This window comes from Aythya fuligula, chromosome 7, assembly GCF_009819795.1.
Source record: "Aythya fuligula isolate bAytFul2 chromosome 7, bAytFul2.pri, whole genome shotgun sequence".
In the NCBI taxonomy this organism is placed as follows: domain Eukaryota; kingdom Metazoa; phylum Chordata; class Aves; order Anseriformes; family Anatidae; genus Aythya; species Aythya fuligula.
Genome location: NC_045565.1, coordinates 15,867,546 through 15,883,256, shown reverse-complemented (window position 1 = coordinate 15,883,256; position 15,711 = coordinate 15,867,546). Strand labels below are relative to the sequence as shown.

At 43.7% G+C, this 15,711-nt stretch overlaps 1 protein-coding gene across 2 annotated transcripts in view; it reads left to right on the top strand.

Moving 5' to 3' along the window:
* The first annotated feature begins 2,024 nt into the window (after window positions 1-2,024).
* Window positions 2,025-15,711, top strand: part of VCL (vinculin) — a 60,689-nt gene continuing 47,002 nt past the window's right edge. The window contains exon 1 of one of the 2 annotated variants that reach the window (XM_032190722.1): window positions 2,025-2,484. In XM_032190722.1, the coding sequence (XP_032046613.1) occupies window positions 2,317-2,484 (168 nt within the window). In that variant the 5' untranslated portion in view covers window positions 2,025-2,316. The remainder of the gene's footprint in view (window positions 2,485-15,711) is intronic. The other variant, XM_032190721.1, reaches the window with a different exon arrangement.

Here is a 15,711-nt window from a genome sequence, read left to right as displayed (position 1 = left end):
GCAAAGGGCAAAAGAATCTGGTTACAAAAATAAAAACAGTACCTGCTGCCAAGCTGTTATGTATATGACATCAACGTGACAGATCTGAATACTGCAAAGGAAAGAGAAAACAGTGTAAAAGTGGTACTTAAATATATATATATATATATATAGTGCTGCATGTATTGCTGTTAATTGCAGTTAATTTTGTTAATTGCTGTTAATTTTGCTGGATGTGGCTTTGAAAATTAAGTAGCCACACCAATAGCAGCCATGGAATTTCAGTGGCAGATCTGTGGTACAGTCACACAGTACAGGCAAGAAATTGATTTTTTTCACAGAAAAAAAAAAAGTTAGCATAACCCAAATGCTGAAAGAAAAACCACCACTTCACCCCCAAATGCATTAACAGATATTTTGGCCCTGTAGGTGAGTAAAGTTTTAGAAAGCTGCCAGAAATGTTTGTCTGTCTGATCTTTTATATTTTATTTTACCTGTAGCAACCGTACCTATCAGAGCCACCAAGACAGCCTTTTAAAATTGTCAAGTAACACTTTTTTTTTTTTATCATTATTCTTTAAAACACATGTGTGCACATGCATATTTCTGACAGGACTCAGTGTAGAAGGTCCAAGACTTGAAGCAATTGCCCGGAATCGGAGAACTTAGCCCACATGCTAGCCCCACAAGGCAGAAGTGGTTTATAAGGTTTGCATACTTCCACAAAATGGAATTTGTCGGGTTATTAGTTTATAACACAGACTAATTGCTTTTTGTAATTCCTAGCTGCTTCACACTACAATCCAGAAGGATTTTTGTGGGCATTTGTTATTACCAACCCATTGTACGCTACGAGGCCCTACTGGGAACGTGCTTATTGTAACTGGTACGGACACTGGTACATGGCCAATGCTCAACAGCACGAAATATGGTTATGGTGACTTTATACACTCATCACTGCTGAGAGGCCGGTATTTTTATGCCTCAAATGCCAGTGCATAACGTGATTATCTGTTACAGGCCTGCAGGTACCCCCTGTGAACAAACCGGGGCCGTGCAGACCAGGAGGTGCCTGACCCTTACGAGGGCCGGCTCAGCGAGCGCCACAGCCCCCGGCACGCCGGAGGAAGGGGCTGCAGGTGCTGCTGCGGCTTCGGACCCTGCCTGAGGCGCGCTGTGCCCGGCTCTCGGCCTGCTGCCCGGGGCGGGGCGGGACGCCGTGAGGGGCACGCCGTGAGGGGAGCCCCGCGGGAGCGGCGGGGGCTGAGGGGGCTGCGGCCGGCCCCGTCCCGGCGCTCAGCGCACGACAGCCGCCCCCAGCGCCACAGCCAGCCTGCCGGCAGCGCTCCTCGACGGCTTGAAATAGCAGCGCGGGCACCAAAAAAAATTCCTTAAACAGACCAAACAGCGGCAGCGGCAGCTCCCCGCACCCGAGCCGTGCCGGCGCTGCCGCGGGCCCCTCCCCACCCCCCTCGGGCTTCTCCTCAGGGCAGCGGAAGCGCTGGGGACCGCGCCCGGGGCGTGCCGCGGGGCTGCGGGCACGGCGAGCGGCGCCGTGTGGGCGTTTGTGGGTGTGTGTGTGTGGGGGGGGCGCTGCCCTCAGGAACTCCCCGCGCAGGGAACGGGGACGGGGACGGGGACGGGCAGCGGGAGCGCGCACGGCGCGCGCCACCGCCACCGCCTTCTCCTCCTCATCGGCCCCAGGGGGGGCGCCCGCAGGAATCCCGCCGCTCCCCCCCCCCCCCCAGCGCTGCTCTCCAAGCGGCTTTAATCGTCTCCTTATATGGACAGCAGAATGTCTGACGTCACCCCGCGCTGGGAAACCAGCGAGCGCGCAACGCGGCTTGGCCGGGAATAGGCGGCGGGGAGGGGAGAGGAGGGGGGGGGGCGCTGGAATGCTGACGGACGCGGCTCTGCGCCACTGGCGGCGGCGGCGGCGGCCCGGCCATTGGGCGAGGCGGGCCGAGGGGGCGGGGCGGCGCGCGAGGCCGCCTGAAAAGCCGCCGCCTGGCTGCCGCCTCCTGCCAGTGCGGGGTGGGCGCCGCCAGGGGCAGGCAGGAGGGCGGCGGGTTCGAGTCCCGCCTCCGCCAGCCCGAGCCGGGAGCCGCCGCTCCGCTTCGCTCTGCTCCGCGCTGCCGCAGCCCGCCGGGGAGGGGCGGAGAGCTCGGGGTGGATCCGTGCTTGTTTTATTTTTAATTCTGCATTCTTTAACTTTTAATTTCCTCCCCGTTTTCCTGCTTCCGCGGAGGCCGCGGCTCTCCCGGTGCGGTGCCAGCCCGCGGGGCCGGAGTTTCGCCGGAGTTTGTGCGGACTTGGGGCCGCCCCGCCGCCGCCGCCATGCCCGTGTTCCACACGCGCACCATCGAGAGCATCCTGGAGCCGGTGGCCCAGCAGATCTCCCACCTGGTCATCATGCACGAGGAGGGCGAGGTGGACGGCAAGGCCATCCCGGACCTCACCGCCCCCGTCTCGGCCGTGCAGGCCGCTGTCAGCAACCTGGTGCGGGTGAGTAGGGGCGCACGGCCCGGCCCGGCCGCTCCCCTCACGCAGGTGCCCGTTAACGGCCGCCAACGGCCGCCGCGCAGCCCTGCCCGCCGCCGGGACGCGGCGAGAAGCCCCCAAAAGCCTCATCTGTGCCCCCCCACCGGGGACGAAGCCCCTCAGAGCCCGGCTGCGTGCCCCCGGCTGCCCGGTCTCGGAGCGGCCCCAACTGTTGCCTCCCGGGGCTCTGTGCTGCTGCCCTGGGCACGGGGAGGGTGAGGGCGAGGCTGGAGCCGCTGCTGCCGGCACCCCGCCCCGGGGGTGCCCTGCGCTGCTCGGCTGCAGCCGGAGGTGGCTGGAGATCAGCTCGGGTCGCTTTGGTTTCCTGCGAGCAGCTGGGAGTTGTGCGACTTCCCAAGGCACGAGTGTTTGCAGTGTAGGCTCTTCAGCCTGAGGAGTGCGAGTGACTAATGGTAGAAGTGTTTTCTATTAATACTTCTGTGACCGGCTGCATCAGAAGTACAGCAAACTGTTGCAAAGCAGAAATGCGTTGCTGGATGTAGAAAGCGCTGAAATGCTGCAAGCTTGTGTTTCCTTAACAGTTGGCAATACCTGCCTTGCGCTTCTGTTAGGTTCACGTACAGGCACTCGGGATTCATTTTAAAACATAACACACCTCTTGCTCGGTGTGATTCTTCTACATTCTTAAGCTGTTCATGGCAGGAATTATCTCTTGCCAAAAAACTTTAACTTAAAATGGAACACTTTAACAACAGTTGGAAATGCATCACTGGTATCTGATAAATGCATTAAAATGCTGAAGTCGTGAGGCTTGTGGTATAAGAAGCTGTCAAGATGACTAATGCAAGTGATGTGTTTATTAGATTTCAGCCTGCAGTACTTGCTGCTGCAATAATAACTCGTCACTTTGAGGTTCTGCAGTGTAACTGTGCCTTCTGCTCCTCGCCACTCCATGACTTATTTCTATGGGATGTACTGTCAGGAACACTTCTTGCTTCTTGCTGGCTTGAGCTGGAACTTGTGAGTTCCACTGAAGAGCATTCTGCCTGCAGCAGTGCACTGGTCTAGTAGGTATATTGGCTGTAAGGGTGTGAAGCTGGAGTGTATGAAATACTTTTCCTTGAAAGGAAGACTTCAGATTAAAGCTTTGCTTCTGAGCTTTGCCTGTACACTGGGTTGTGTGATTTATTTGTTTTTTTTTATGCCCCACCCCAAGGAAACCTAGTCTGATGAAGCACAATTTATTAGAGAAATGAAAAAAAAAAAACAACTAGTTTCTTTCTGCAGCTTGCTAATGCCAGTTCTTTTTTTCATTTTGAGCCATTGTTTTCGAAGTCTCTGACTTGGTTTCTCTGTGTGCTAGCTTCATAAGGGGAAAGACTGTGGTAATTCACAAAGGGCAAACAGAAGTGTAACTTGAGTAGGTACTTAAAAGAAAAGATGTTGCAGTTTGGTAGAACACAGCTTTGGCTACACAAAATAATTCAGAAATGAAGTTACATTTCTTATCCAGCGCTGTGCTTTTAGTGCATCATTCTTAACATCTTTGAAACTACAGTTTCACGTAAGCAGGGGTATTTGTTCAGTCAGGTTTTCTAATTGCTGGTCTTCTAGTGGCTTCAGAAAAGGAATTGCTGGTGTAACCAAGACAGCAATGTGGCTGGGAGTTCTTCACATTTCCTGCTCTGTTTGTCTGGGGTTCACCATGTAGTGTAAGTACTGGGAAGTGTACATGATGGTGGTGAATACTGACCACCAGAGAAATCACACTTTACCAGTGATGACTTGGCACATTGCAGCACCACTTACCAGCTCCTCAGCCTGTAGTAAGGGCACCACAGTTTGGAAGGTGTAGTATGTAATCTATGTAGTTATTGCATTTGTAATCAACTGGTGGTGGTGTTGGAAGAGCTGAGACCCCCTTCTTGTGCAAGGCCTTAGGAGGTGCCCTGTGTTGGGAAATGGGCTAAGAAATGAGAAGATACCTCCTTCAAGGAAGGAGCCACATGCAGTTACTTCCTTTATAGTTAATTTTGTTAATATTCCTGAGATACAAGTAACACAACATGCTATGTCCAGGATGGAGCAGAATTTGATACGTCTTCTGTAAGAGTCTTAAGTTAAAAATAGTTGATAAAGCACAAGGGAGTCTTTCTCAGGTACATCTTGATTACAAACCTCTGTGGAAGAGCTTTTCCTTCAGTTTGCCATTTGATATTCATTTCTATATTTTCTGTCTGAAATGAATGTGCTATATTTATTAGTTTATATGAAGCTACCTTTAGCCTTGTTTTATTTAAGGCTTGCACACCCAGAGACATCTACTAACACCTACTATAGGTACACTTCTCAGCTTCCTGTCATAGCTAGTTGCAAAGTCTTTCTAGGCAAGAAAAGGTTGAAGTTATTGTTGAAATCAATTAAACATTTGCTTAAGTTAGTCCTTCACCATGCTAAATACCAACGGCTTGTTCTGTACTTCTTGTATATTAGTTTCCACAATATGTGAGTTGGATTCTACCAATTCTAGAGTATGCTGATAGGGATAACCTTTGTAGAACAGTCCAAATAGTTTGTCTCCTGATGACATTTATTAACTATGAAATGAGGTACATGTTGTTCATGCAAAAGTTTTGCATGTAAAGATAAGTGGCAGAAGTTTTCTAAATAACCTTTGACTGGATCCAAGAACGAGAGGAGAAGCTTCAGATTAACACTGCAGGATGAATAATGCACTAAAGGATTTTTTAACTGAAGATCTTAATGTTTTTATTGGCTGGTATTTGGAGTGGATGTGTGCCCTGTATGGAAGGGTTGGGGCTTTGCTTAATAGTTCTTGTAGCTGAAGATGTAACACTGAAATGATAGGACTGGTTAGAAAAATATTTGTCAACAGGCAGGGAGTAACTTGGGGCTTGCCAAATGTTCTATTACTTTAATGGGCAGTTAAATGGAATTCGGAGTTCTGAGTGTTCAAAATTCCCTTGGAAGGAAAGGAACCTTGTGGTGGTCTGGTGTTCTAACTCTTGGAAAGCATTCATCAAATATCTACCTTTTAAGGAGGGATTTCTATTAAAGATGTCTAATGGTAACGCAGAACATGGAAACCTATCACACACTATATAATGCAACTTCAACACTTCATAGGTAGAAAAAAGTCTCTACTTTCCAGTAGTGACCTTACTAACATGTATGTTCAGAGTGATGTTACACTACTGCCAAACAGAGAAACCAAATTCTGCCCTGCCTTTTTAAGCTCGATTTACTTAGTGCTTTGTATGGATTCTGGCTTTCTGTCATTACAAGCATAGACTATCCTTGTCACTTTGCTGGTGTTATGAACTGAACTGCTTCAGAGCAGAGTCCTTGTGGCTGTGCTAAATGTTGGCAGTTCCATAGGTGAAGCAGCTGAGTTTGACAGATGGGGAAGTAGTTCTCTGCATGAGAACTAAGGTAATAGAGGAAACCTGTGAGGAGACTGAAGTATGCATGACTTAAATGCTGGAGTGGTGTCAGAAACTTGGGATATTGCCTTTTCAGAGGCTAGGTTGTTGAACCAGATCAATATTCTGAAAGAGTTAACCTGCCTTGCTTGAGACCACTACTGTATTTCTGTCCTTCATCTCAACTGAGCTTGATCTGTTTGAGGCAGGTGATAGCAGTGGGATATGCTCATAAAAGATTTGTCAGGTGTTTGTAGTCACAAATGAAGTGGTTGAGATTGTGCAGAAGAGATTTGCTCAGACAGGTCAGCATATCCTCTAACTGATGATGCAGCTTCTGCTTTTCCATCCTCTGTGCTATCTGTGCTGTCCTCTTGTATTTGAATCTACATGTTTCATAAGGGTTTGTGTGTGTCCAGTTTCTATCAGATTAACTTTTATGGGGGGAAAATTGCTTTGCTCTCTTATGTAGTTAGTTATAACGCTGGATGCTGTGGATGTATACATTTGTTCAGCTACTGAGATTCAGAGGTTTGTGCAACTATACTGACATCTTTCTGCATCAACAAGAGCAAACAGGCTGGGCTAATCAGGAGTAAGGGTCTCTTAGATAGTGAATGCCTTGTCTTGCAGTCATGGTTTATCAGATTTTACCTCCAAGCCCTGCTGTCCAAGTACTAATCTAACATCAATGGGCATGATCAAGATTAAGCTTAACTGGAGGTTGTACTAGATGAGAGCAGCACTGTAGCATTGGGTCAGGCAGGTTTCTGTCACTTCCTAAAGCTGTGAGGTCAGTCTCTTCAAACTGTCATCAGCTGAAGCCCACCCCATCCATGCGCAACCAGAACCACACGAAGGACTCATGAAACAGGCAAAGTTCTGTACTAGTACTTCAGTGGCATAAAGATTTAAAACCAAAGAAGTGTGGGAGAATGGCATTTAGTGTATGTGTAGCAGCTGCCCTACTTCATCCTAGTGAATGAAGTGATCACCTCAAGCAATCAGTATGTTCTGGGTGCACATCTGTGAGCCTCTCGAGCATGACAAGTTGCTGAGGCTTGTAGGGCTGGGCAGGAAGAGCTGTCGTGTTTTCCTCTGACAGGCTGTGAATTGCCTGCTGGTACCTGCAGTCCTCCAGACAGGAAATAACTCATAAATTTGTGGAAGATGCAGCCTGCGTTGAAACCCTTGTCACAACTACAACAGTTAGTCAAATGCATGGCTAAACACCCTTAATAAGGAGAAATACTCAGATGGTTGTGGAGAGCGGACTGGAAAAAGAGCCTTCTCATCCCTACATGGTTTCTTCTTGCATAGCTGGCTTACCTGCATCTCAGGGTATGCAAGACAGGTGTGAGCTCTTGGGGATAACTTTTTGGTTTAGAGGAAAAATTAGCTTGCACTATTTCTATTAAGAGCCTTGTGGAGGAGGATGGAGAAGAAAAACAGTGAGCTTTTTCTGTATAGAGTTTTCTGCACAGCACAAAAGAAGGCTCTCAAGTCAAGAGTCTGCAGGAACTTGCAGAGTTCCTTTTCTTGGTGTGTGTAACTCCTCCAGGGAGATGCATAGATCAACCCCTGCTTCAGCTCCCCCCTATTTTGTGTTTTTATTGTATTGTATCTTCATGCTGGAAGACATACCTTGTTCTAGTAGCTCATCTGAACTACACTGTGTTCAAACTTACTGCCAAATGGCGACTGAATGAGAGTACCAGAAGAGCCCTGGATATCTTGTGACAGAACAGACCTCTTCATTGTAGGCTACCATGCCTTATGTATAGTGGGAATGTGATTACTTCTAGGAATGAGTCTTTTATAAAAACAATTCTTTTTGAAGAACACTTTATTTTGGTGTACCTGCAGTTTCTTTAGGTTTCTTTTATCATATTGTGGGAAAAGTGGCCGTATGTTCTGAGAGCTGATCAAACAATTTTAGGGTGTATGCATGGGGGTGGGGGAAAGGGTGATTAATGATAAGTTAGAAAGAAAGCAACTCTAATCACAAAAGCACATCATAACTTCTTTCTTGCTTTTATCTGTTAGGGATCATCTTTACATTAGTAGTAAATCAGCTTCTGATTTGAGTGGAATTATCTCTTTGTTCTGTTATATCTGAAAACTTATACCAGTGTCTTCCATTAGCTCTAAAAGGAATCTTTTGTTCTCTGTTCCTTTAAATGTGTGTGGAGATGGTGGAGGCCTCCATTAGTAATTACAAGCAGCTTGCTCTTGGGCATAAAAACTGAGAGTAATGTTCAGCAGTGGATAGTCTTACAGTGGTTGGTTGGGCTAAAAAGTTCCATATGCCAGCAGAATGGTGTATACCAGTCTGGCTCTGGGAAACTCAATATTTGCTTTCTACTGTCTAAGTGTATCCTTCCACAGGGAGGACTTCTTAAATCCATACTGAGGGCCAAGGCTGAGGGGCTTCTTGCTCCCAATTTCTTGCAACTTTACTGTGTCATGTAGTGCTGCCTTGTGCTTTGAAGCTAGAGGCTATTCTTTTTCCTCACAGGAGTATCGGACTGTAGACATAAATTCCTTTAGAAAGCTTTAGCAAAAGAATGAACCACATAGAACATAATTCAGTATGTCTTACAGTTGGAGATGTGTAGCTTGACGATATCAGCAGGGTGACTTACAGGTGTCTTTCTCCTTCCCACAGTAGTTGTAATTTAGATTAATGATGCAAATCTTTAAGGGGACTGGATGGGTGGGAGGAGGATAAGCAGTGGTTTTAAAGACGTGTTGAGCAAATGTGCGGTGTTAATGCTAGCTACAGGAGATTTCTGAAAACATTAAGTGGTGGTTGTTGCAAATGCTAGGTATGTTAGTTGGATTCCACATCTGCCTGAGTTCTTAAACACAAGCTAAATGAAACAATTGGCAAATACTTCTCCAGAGGACAGAATGGTCTAATTTGACACCGTCTTGATTATTGCTTAGTTTTGGCAGTGGCCTCACAGAGTTAAGACTACTTTTTTTTTTTTTTTATCCCCACTTCAGCTTGTATGCGTTGTTCTGAAGTTCTTTTTTCTAACTATTTTATAGTGGGTCTTTCTGGATTTGTATTTTTTCACTTCTGATATGAAGACAAAGTTAGCAATATCAATTTTCTTCTGCCAATTCTCCCTCTGTAAAGCAAGTCAGACAGCCAAACGAGATGGTAGGAAACTCTCTAGGCAATGATGGTTTTCTTCCTGTAGTGACAAATTCTATTTCATCATTTGCTCAGTCAAGTGCTGAGAAGCAATTCTTTCTGATATAGAGCCTGCCTCAGTAGCCATGGTTTTTAAATCTGGGAAAATGTTAACACTCCTGGCATTTATCTTTAAACATAACAATAGGAATTTGTGTTAAACATTGCCATTATCAAATTTGGACATGAAAATATCTTTAAATGTGTACAATTCATTTAGTGCATGGATGCAGAGTAGTTGATGTTTCACTGCATAATTTCTTCCTCAATTTTTGACATTTGGTAAGAACTAAAATATAGCGTATTCTATAACTGGAGTCTAAAGTAATAATGTGTGTAGGTGCATGGAGATGCAGCACACGTGGGTGGCTGTTGCAGGTATCTGTACTTCAAAAGACACGAGGCGTGTGAGATGACTCTCTGCAGAGAGAATTGAGATAAAATAAAGGCTGGATCTTACTTCCAGTTACAAATGCTTCACTAATACGGATCTGTGGATCTCTGTAAAACATGAGCTTAGCATTCTAGCAGCTCAAAATGGAATTGGTAAAACATGTATAATGTTTGGAAGTAGGTCTGGTTTGTCTCTTTAAGTCAAAACTGTACTGCAGCTTTAATAATGTGAGATCACATAGAGAATCAATAGATGGTAAACCTTCCCTTCATTTGTTTTGCCTAATCATTCAAATCTGATGAGGATGAAATCCTGATTGAGGATTTGCAAGTCTGATGACTTGCATTGGCCCTGTCCTGAGACAAGAACCAAAGTTTTCTATGAAAACATGTTGAAATCTTTTTTGAAAGAAAATCTTAATCTGAAGTAATAAATGTTCTGATCCTCCAGAATAATTACTTTTAATTGGGTGATGACCAATGGATAACTAATGAAATAGGAAAAAGGAAAAAGGAGAGGGAGCGAAACCCAACCATAATAAATCTGAGAGCCTTGCCATGATCATGGAAACTGTCAGCTTGTATTGACTCCTTGATGACTGCAGTTTGGATAGCTTGTCTTCTCCCTGGGAGAACATGTGTTGAAGCAGCTTCCCAGTAGCCTGACTTCCTAGCTAGGGTAGGAAAGTGATGATTCATGTCAGGGTTATCCAATAAAGAGCAGAAGACAGAAACAAACTGTTCCTGTAGAACACTCGTGTGCCTTGCTGCTCTTGGCTTAGAATCCTTATGAAGAGACCTTGAGTAATAAAATTGTGTTCCATCTTCCATCAGTGGTTATGCTCACAGAACAATGAATGTGACATGATCTGTGCACTGAAGGTAGACTTGCCTGTGTCCAAATGTAGAGAGTCTCAGGGAACTGGGAATGCTGAAGGCAAGTCTTAGTAAAGGCTTCAGTGAAGAAGGCATTGAGTACCTCAGCCTTCTGTTCTATCACCAGGTCCCCTCACCCATTCAGCACTGGGCCCACATTTTCTATGGTCTACATTTTGCTGCTGGTACACAAACATTTGTTGTTGCTGCCTTTCATGTCCCTCACCAGTTTAAACTCCAGATGGACTTTGAGGTTGACCACATGCCTGCATACTAAGTCTCTGTTTCTTGCCTGAGTCACCTCTCCAGTTTTCTGCCTCTTATATGCTTCCTTCTTCAGTCAGGGTTATGTCAGGAGCAGTCTGTTCCTCCATGCAGGCCTCCTGCCATCTTTGCTTGGGGTGTTATGTTTTGGAGCTTAAAAGGTGATCCTTGAAAACAACCAGCTTTCCAGAACTCCTCTTCCTGCTAAGACTTTATCCAGTGGGATTTCTTCAAGCAGATCTTGCAGGACAAAGTTCCTTCTCTGGAAGGCAAGGGCCTGTCTTATCTTGTTCCCGCCTTCCAGGATCCTGAATTCCACCATCTCATGGTCACTGAAGCAAAGGTTTCCTCTGACATTACCTAACCACTTCTTCCTGGTTTGCAAGCTCAAGGGTCAGTGAAGTGCCTCTTTGAAGCTTAGAATATGTGACAGGAAAGCTATAGTAACTTGTCTTTGTAAACAGTTGTATTATGCTGGTTATATGATGCCCTAAAAAGGCTTACTCAAGCAAGTGACATGCTTCACCTTGGTCTTCAGATGCACACAATACATAAATGATGAATTACAGTTCAGGAAAAGTACATGCTACTTTGAATAATTTTACACAAGTCTGAGCATAAAATTGTATGCAGTGTAAGATCATAGAGTCATTCAGGTTGGAAAAGACATCTGAGATCAAGTCCAGCCTTTAACCTAGCACTGAATTCCACCATTAAACCATGCTGCGAAGTTCTACATCTGCACATCTCTGGAAGACCTCCAGGGATGGTGACTCAACCATTTTCCTGTGCAGCCTATTCAAATGCTGCACAACCCTTTCAGTGAAGAAATTTCTTCTAATATCTGGCCTAAGCCTCCCTGGCACAACTCGAGGTGGCTTCTACTCATCTTATCACTTGGTGCCTGGGAGAAGAGCCCAATTTCCCACCTTGCTATGAAGTCCTTTAAGGTAGTTGCAAAGTATAAAGATGTCTGGGTATTCAGCAGCCATCCTATTCTCATTGCTCTCTAAACTCATGTTTAGACAATTTAAAGTAAGTCTTGTATGGTAATTACAAAATTGTCTAAGTTTTTTTAACTGTCTCAAAACATGCACGTTATTAATGCAAGGCAGCCTTGATTCAAGTTAGCAGTAAGCAAAGACCAGAAAGTCACCTGCTGTGAAGACTGCAAGTTAAACATCTGTAGTTCATAAGGGTGTTCAGGAGTATGTGGTATTCTTGTGGTGGAGTCCATCTGGCAGTTGACTTCTTCATTTGAAGATCGGACGGACCTGCTTTTTGACATTTGAATACACTGATGATGCTGGGTGTTTATGTGAATAACAAAGATGGGCATATTCCTCCTTAAATGTTGAATAGTGCATAAAAAGCAATGGGAAGTAACTTCTTGAGTAGGTGAAGTGCCATAAATGCTAAAGTAACAGTGAGAGATGACTTCTGTAACTGCAAACTGTTTGGGACTGCTTTGGCCTGTAGTGGATAAATCATGGGTGTTGCCTTACTTAAGTCAGTGTGATGACAAAATAATGAATGTTTTTGTATGTTGAACAATGTTTGGTATGTTTTTGTTTTTTGATGAAACTGAAAAAAAAAAAGTTGTTCTATAATGAAAGGAGCAGGTGTGATGACATGGGAAGGTTATTAAAGGCCAAACCAGAAAGTCTGTATGAACTTGCCCAATTGTAATCTTACAGCCACTTCCTGGACATCAGCTCCTCCGCAGGCTCCTTCTGTCAAGCAGGGAAGCTATCAGAAGCTGTGATCTGGAGCGTGAGTTTCTCCAGCAGCGTTTCTTCCTCTGCTATCTTCAAACCTTTTCCTGCTTCTGGAAAAGACTGCTTATTGCAGCTCTCTTTGAGGAGGGAAATGTTAATAAAATGTTCTTATGCAGGCTATGTTTTGTTTTCATTAATTTCCTTGGAAGGAGCAGAAACTGACTTGAACAAGATGGACTGTCAGTACATATGAGAGCCATATAATGTGTTAATTTTGACAAGAGTTTTAGGGTGAGCTTGGTTCCTGGTGATAACAAATTTGATTAGGTTTTGAACAACTGGACTTGTAATTTAGGAGTAAAATATTTGTGCATAGGTAATGAATGGCTAAAACTGTTAATACCAAAATGAGATACACAAATGTGGAATTGAGTGAAATGATTAGTGCTCAGACAAGCTGGCACTTTCAATGTCTGAATTTCAACTCTATGGATACTAAACATACTGAAAAGTTTTTAATATTGAAATATGTACTGAATGATAACTAAGTGTTATCAGTATAAAAATGCTGCTTCAAGCCTCCAGTTGGAAGTTACTGGGGAGCTTACTTGCTAGTGCTGTACTTAATGGTGTATGTGTTTGCTTTTAAAACTTAAACAAAACTTAATTTGTTACTTTCTTCAAGATTGATCTTTTAAGCTTCCAATTCCAGTCTTTGAATGTGCATGGATAAGTTTAAACCCAAATCATTTAAGTCTGCAAAAGCTATTTTTAATAGGTCACAAAAAAACACATCTAATACTCAAGTTATGTTCAAGTATATAGATGTTTTGAAATTGTTGCATAACTTGCAAGGTTCTTTGTGAGAGGAGAAATTAGTAAACTGACTAGTACTTGTTGCACTATGCTGAACATCACTTAGCAGCTTTTACAGCATGATACTTCTGCTGAATAACTGGGAGATGAAACAAATTGGTTTCTCCTAAACAAATCAGTTTCTTCCAAGCTGGGGCAGAGCAGTAGTGAGAAGGTCAACTTTTATTTAGTGTGCCCTGATACAATGACAAAAAATTGGACTGTGAAGGGCCAGCAATTGCCAAATGATTGACTTAACTGTAGTAGCTGAAAAAGTGCTGCTTGATTCTGTGCTGCTTTTTAAAAAAGGTGCCTTTTTCAGAAAATCAAGGAGTGGTAACAACAATAAATTTTAGTTTGGTTTCAGATTTCCTTCGGTCTTCCTCTGGAAAAAATGGTAACTTTACAAAGCATAGTGCTACTTTCACTTATGTGAAGTTAATGCTGGAGAGAACGTGCATTCCTCAACTCCCTGAGCAGGCTGTTCTGGCACTTGGGCTGTCAGCCCAGCCCACCCCCCATGCAGCAGGAAGAAATGTATTTCTTCTGTTGTTCCCATTTCCTTCCCCCCAGCTTGACAGATTATTGTAACTCCGAAATCTAGAATATATTTTTTCTCCCAATTGCAAGCCAACTTCTGGCATAGTCATTTTGCTATTGTAGTTTTTGGTGGAGGCAGGTAGAATCTGACCTCTTCTCCAATTACTTGCGGTAGTGAAATGCTAAAGAAACTTCGTAACTCTGAAGCAGTAAATGGTTTGAAGAGCTATTTCTTAGCCTCTTTTGTGGCACATCTCTACATCATTGTTCTCGGCAAGAAGAAAAGGTGCCAAACAAACTCTCTCCTGCGTGTGGCTTTTGCTTCAAATATTTTTGTCGTGCTGATTTACTGTGTTGTATGTAGCATGACATTGGTAGGGTATGAGGTGTTTCCTAAACTCAGAGGATATAGTTTTTGATTTCATAGCTAAACAGTTCCTTTCCTCAAACAGGTGTTTTTCTTGGCTTGCTAGCTGCCCCAGAAATGTGTAGTTGTTGTTTCACACCAGTATAGTGGTTTTCTGAGAAGAGTGGTGTTCTTTTCTGTTGCTTTTAAATTCAGAACAACTTCCTCAAAAAAAGATGAAGTGCTATTGTTTGGGTTGTGTGTGAGTAAGCTTCTAAAAAACAGAATTGCCACCTATAACTAAACATGGTAGCAATTAGATAATATGAAATGGTAAAGGTGTTTTAGTTTCCTTCCATTGTTTAAGTACTTGATTGTGACCTTTGAGTTTCTTGCTGATGCTAATTTTCTTGTTTCATCTAACGCAGAGCAGTTGTCAGATCAGACACTTATCTGATTTTATTAAAAACATGCATGCAGTTGGCAGAAGTCTGATAGAGGATGCTTTGTTTGCAAATTCTTTGTGGTGATTCCCACATAAGTGAGTCATATTCTACACACTGAATTAATTGCAGAGCAGGTATAAGTGGCTGTGAGCACTGGGGGCAAAAGCAACTTGGAAAAGAATCATGTAATACCAAGTTTCTGACATGGGTAAGGTTTTAAGGGTGCTGTGAATGAGCTCTGTCCCTTGGAAAACAGCCCACCATTTATAGTCCTTATTCTATTTAATGTAACTAGATACTGTTGTGGCTAACCAAAGCATCACGTTAAACATTTGAGCAATGATTTATGCCGTTAACTTTACACTGGAATCAACTGTTACACAAGAAAAAATGAGTCTCTTATGAAAAACAAATTGCCTAATATCACTACAGAAGATAAAAAATCAGTGTAAAATGTTATGTTAGTGTATCTTCTGCTGGTGAAGAAATATTTACTATGGACTTATCCCAGATTGTGAGATAAGTGCCTGTTTCTTCAACCATGTATGTATTAAAATAGGGAAATATATTTTTTTAATATTGAAAGGACCCAGTGAAAATTGTTTCCTTGTGCACTTTTAAGTAAAAGTTGAATTCTATTTAGTTCCTGCCTTTGCAGGTTGACTTCAGTAAACAAGTGAAAGCTGCATCTCTTACATGTTCCTTCCCTACTTCATTACATTGTTTAGCCTTAAACCCAGTTTTAGTAGCCTGTTAAGATCATGGAAGTAAATGCTGGAAATAAAGATGCAGATAAATGAGCAATCATCTGACAGGCATATGAGAACAAGTTCCTGGAACAGAGCCGTGAGTGCTGGGGAGGGAATAGTAAGAATTTCAGAACTGGTTGGACTGAAAGGTGGCTTTATGACAGTAGCTGTGTCAATAATGGTGTTTAGAGTAAGTTGAAACACAATGTCATGTAAATAGTGGGATGGTGAGTATTGTTTTGTTTGGCTATCTTGGTACTGGTAAGCATCACTGCTGTTAGAGGCTAGAAGTGAATCTATATTCTCATTTTGTTGTGGCTTCAAGTCTGAAAATGGATGCTCTTTTTGTTTGCTATCAGAAGTGTTGTAGGAATCAGCTTTTTCCTTTCTTGTGCTGC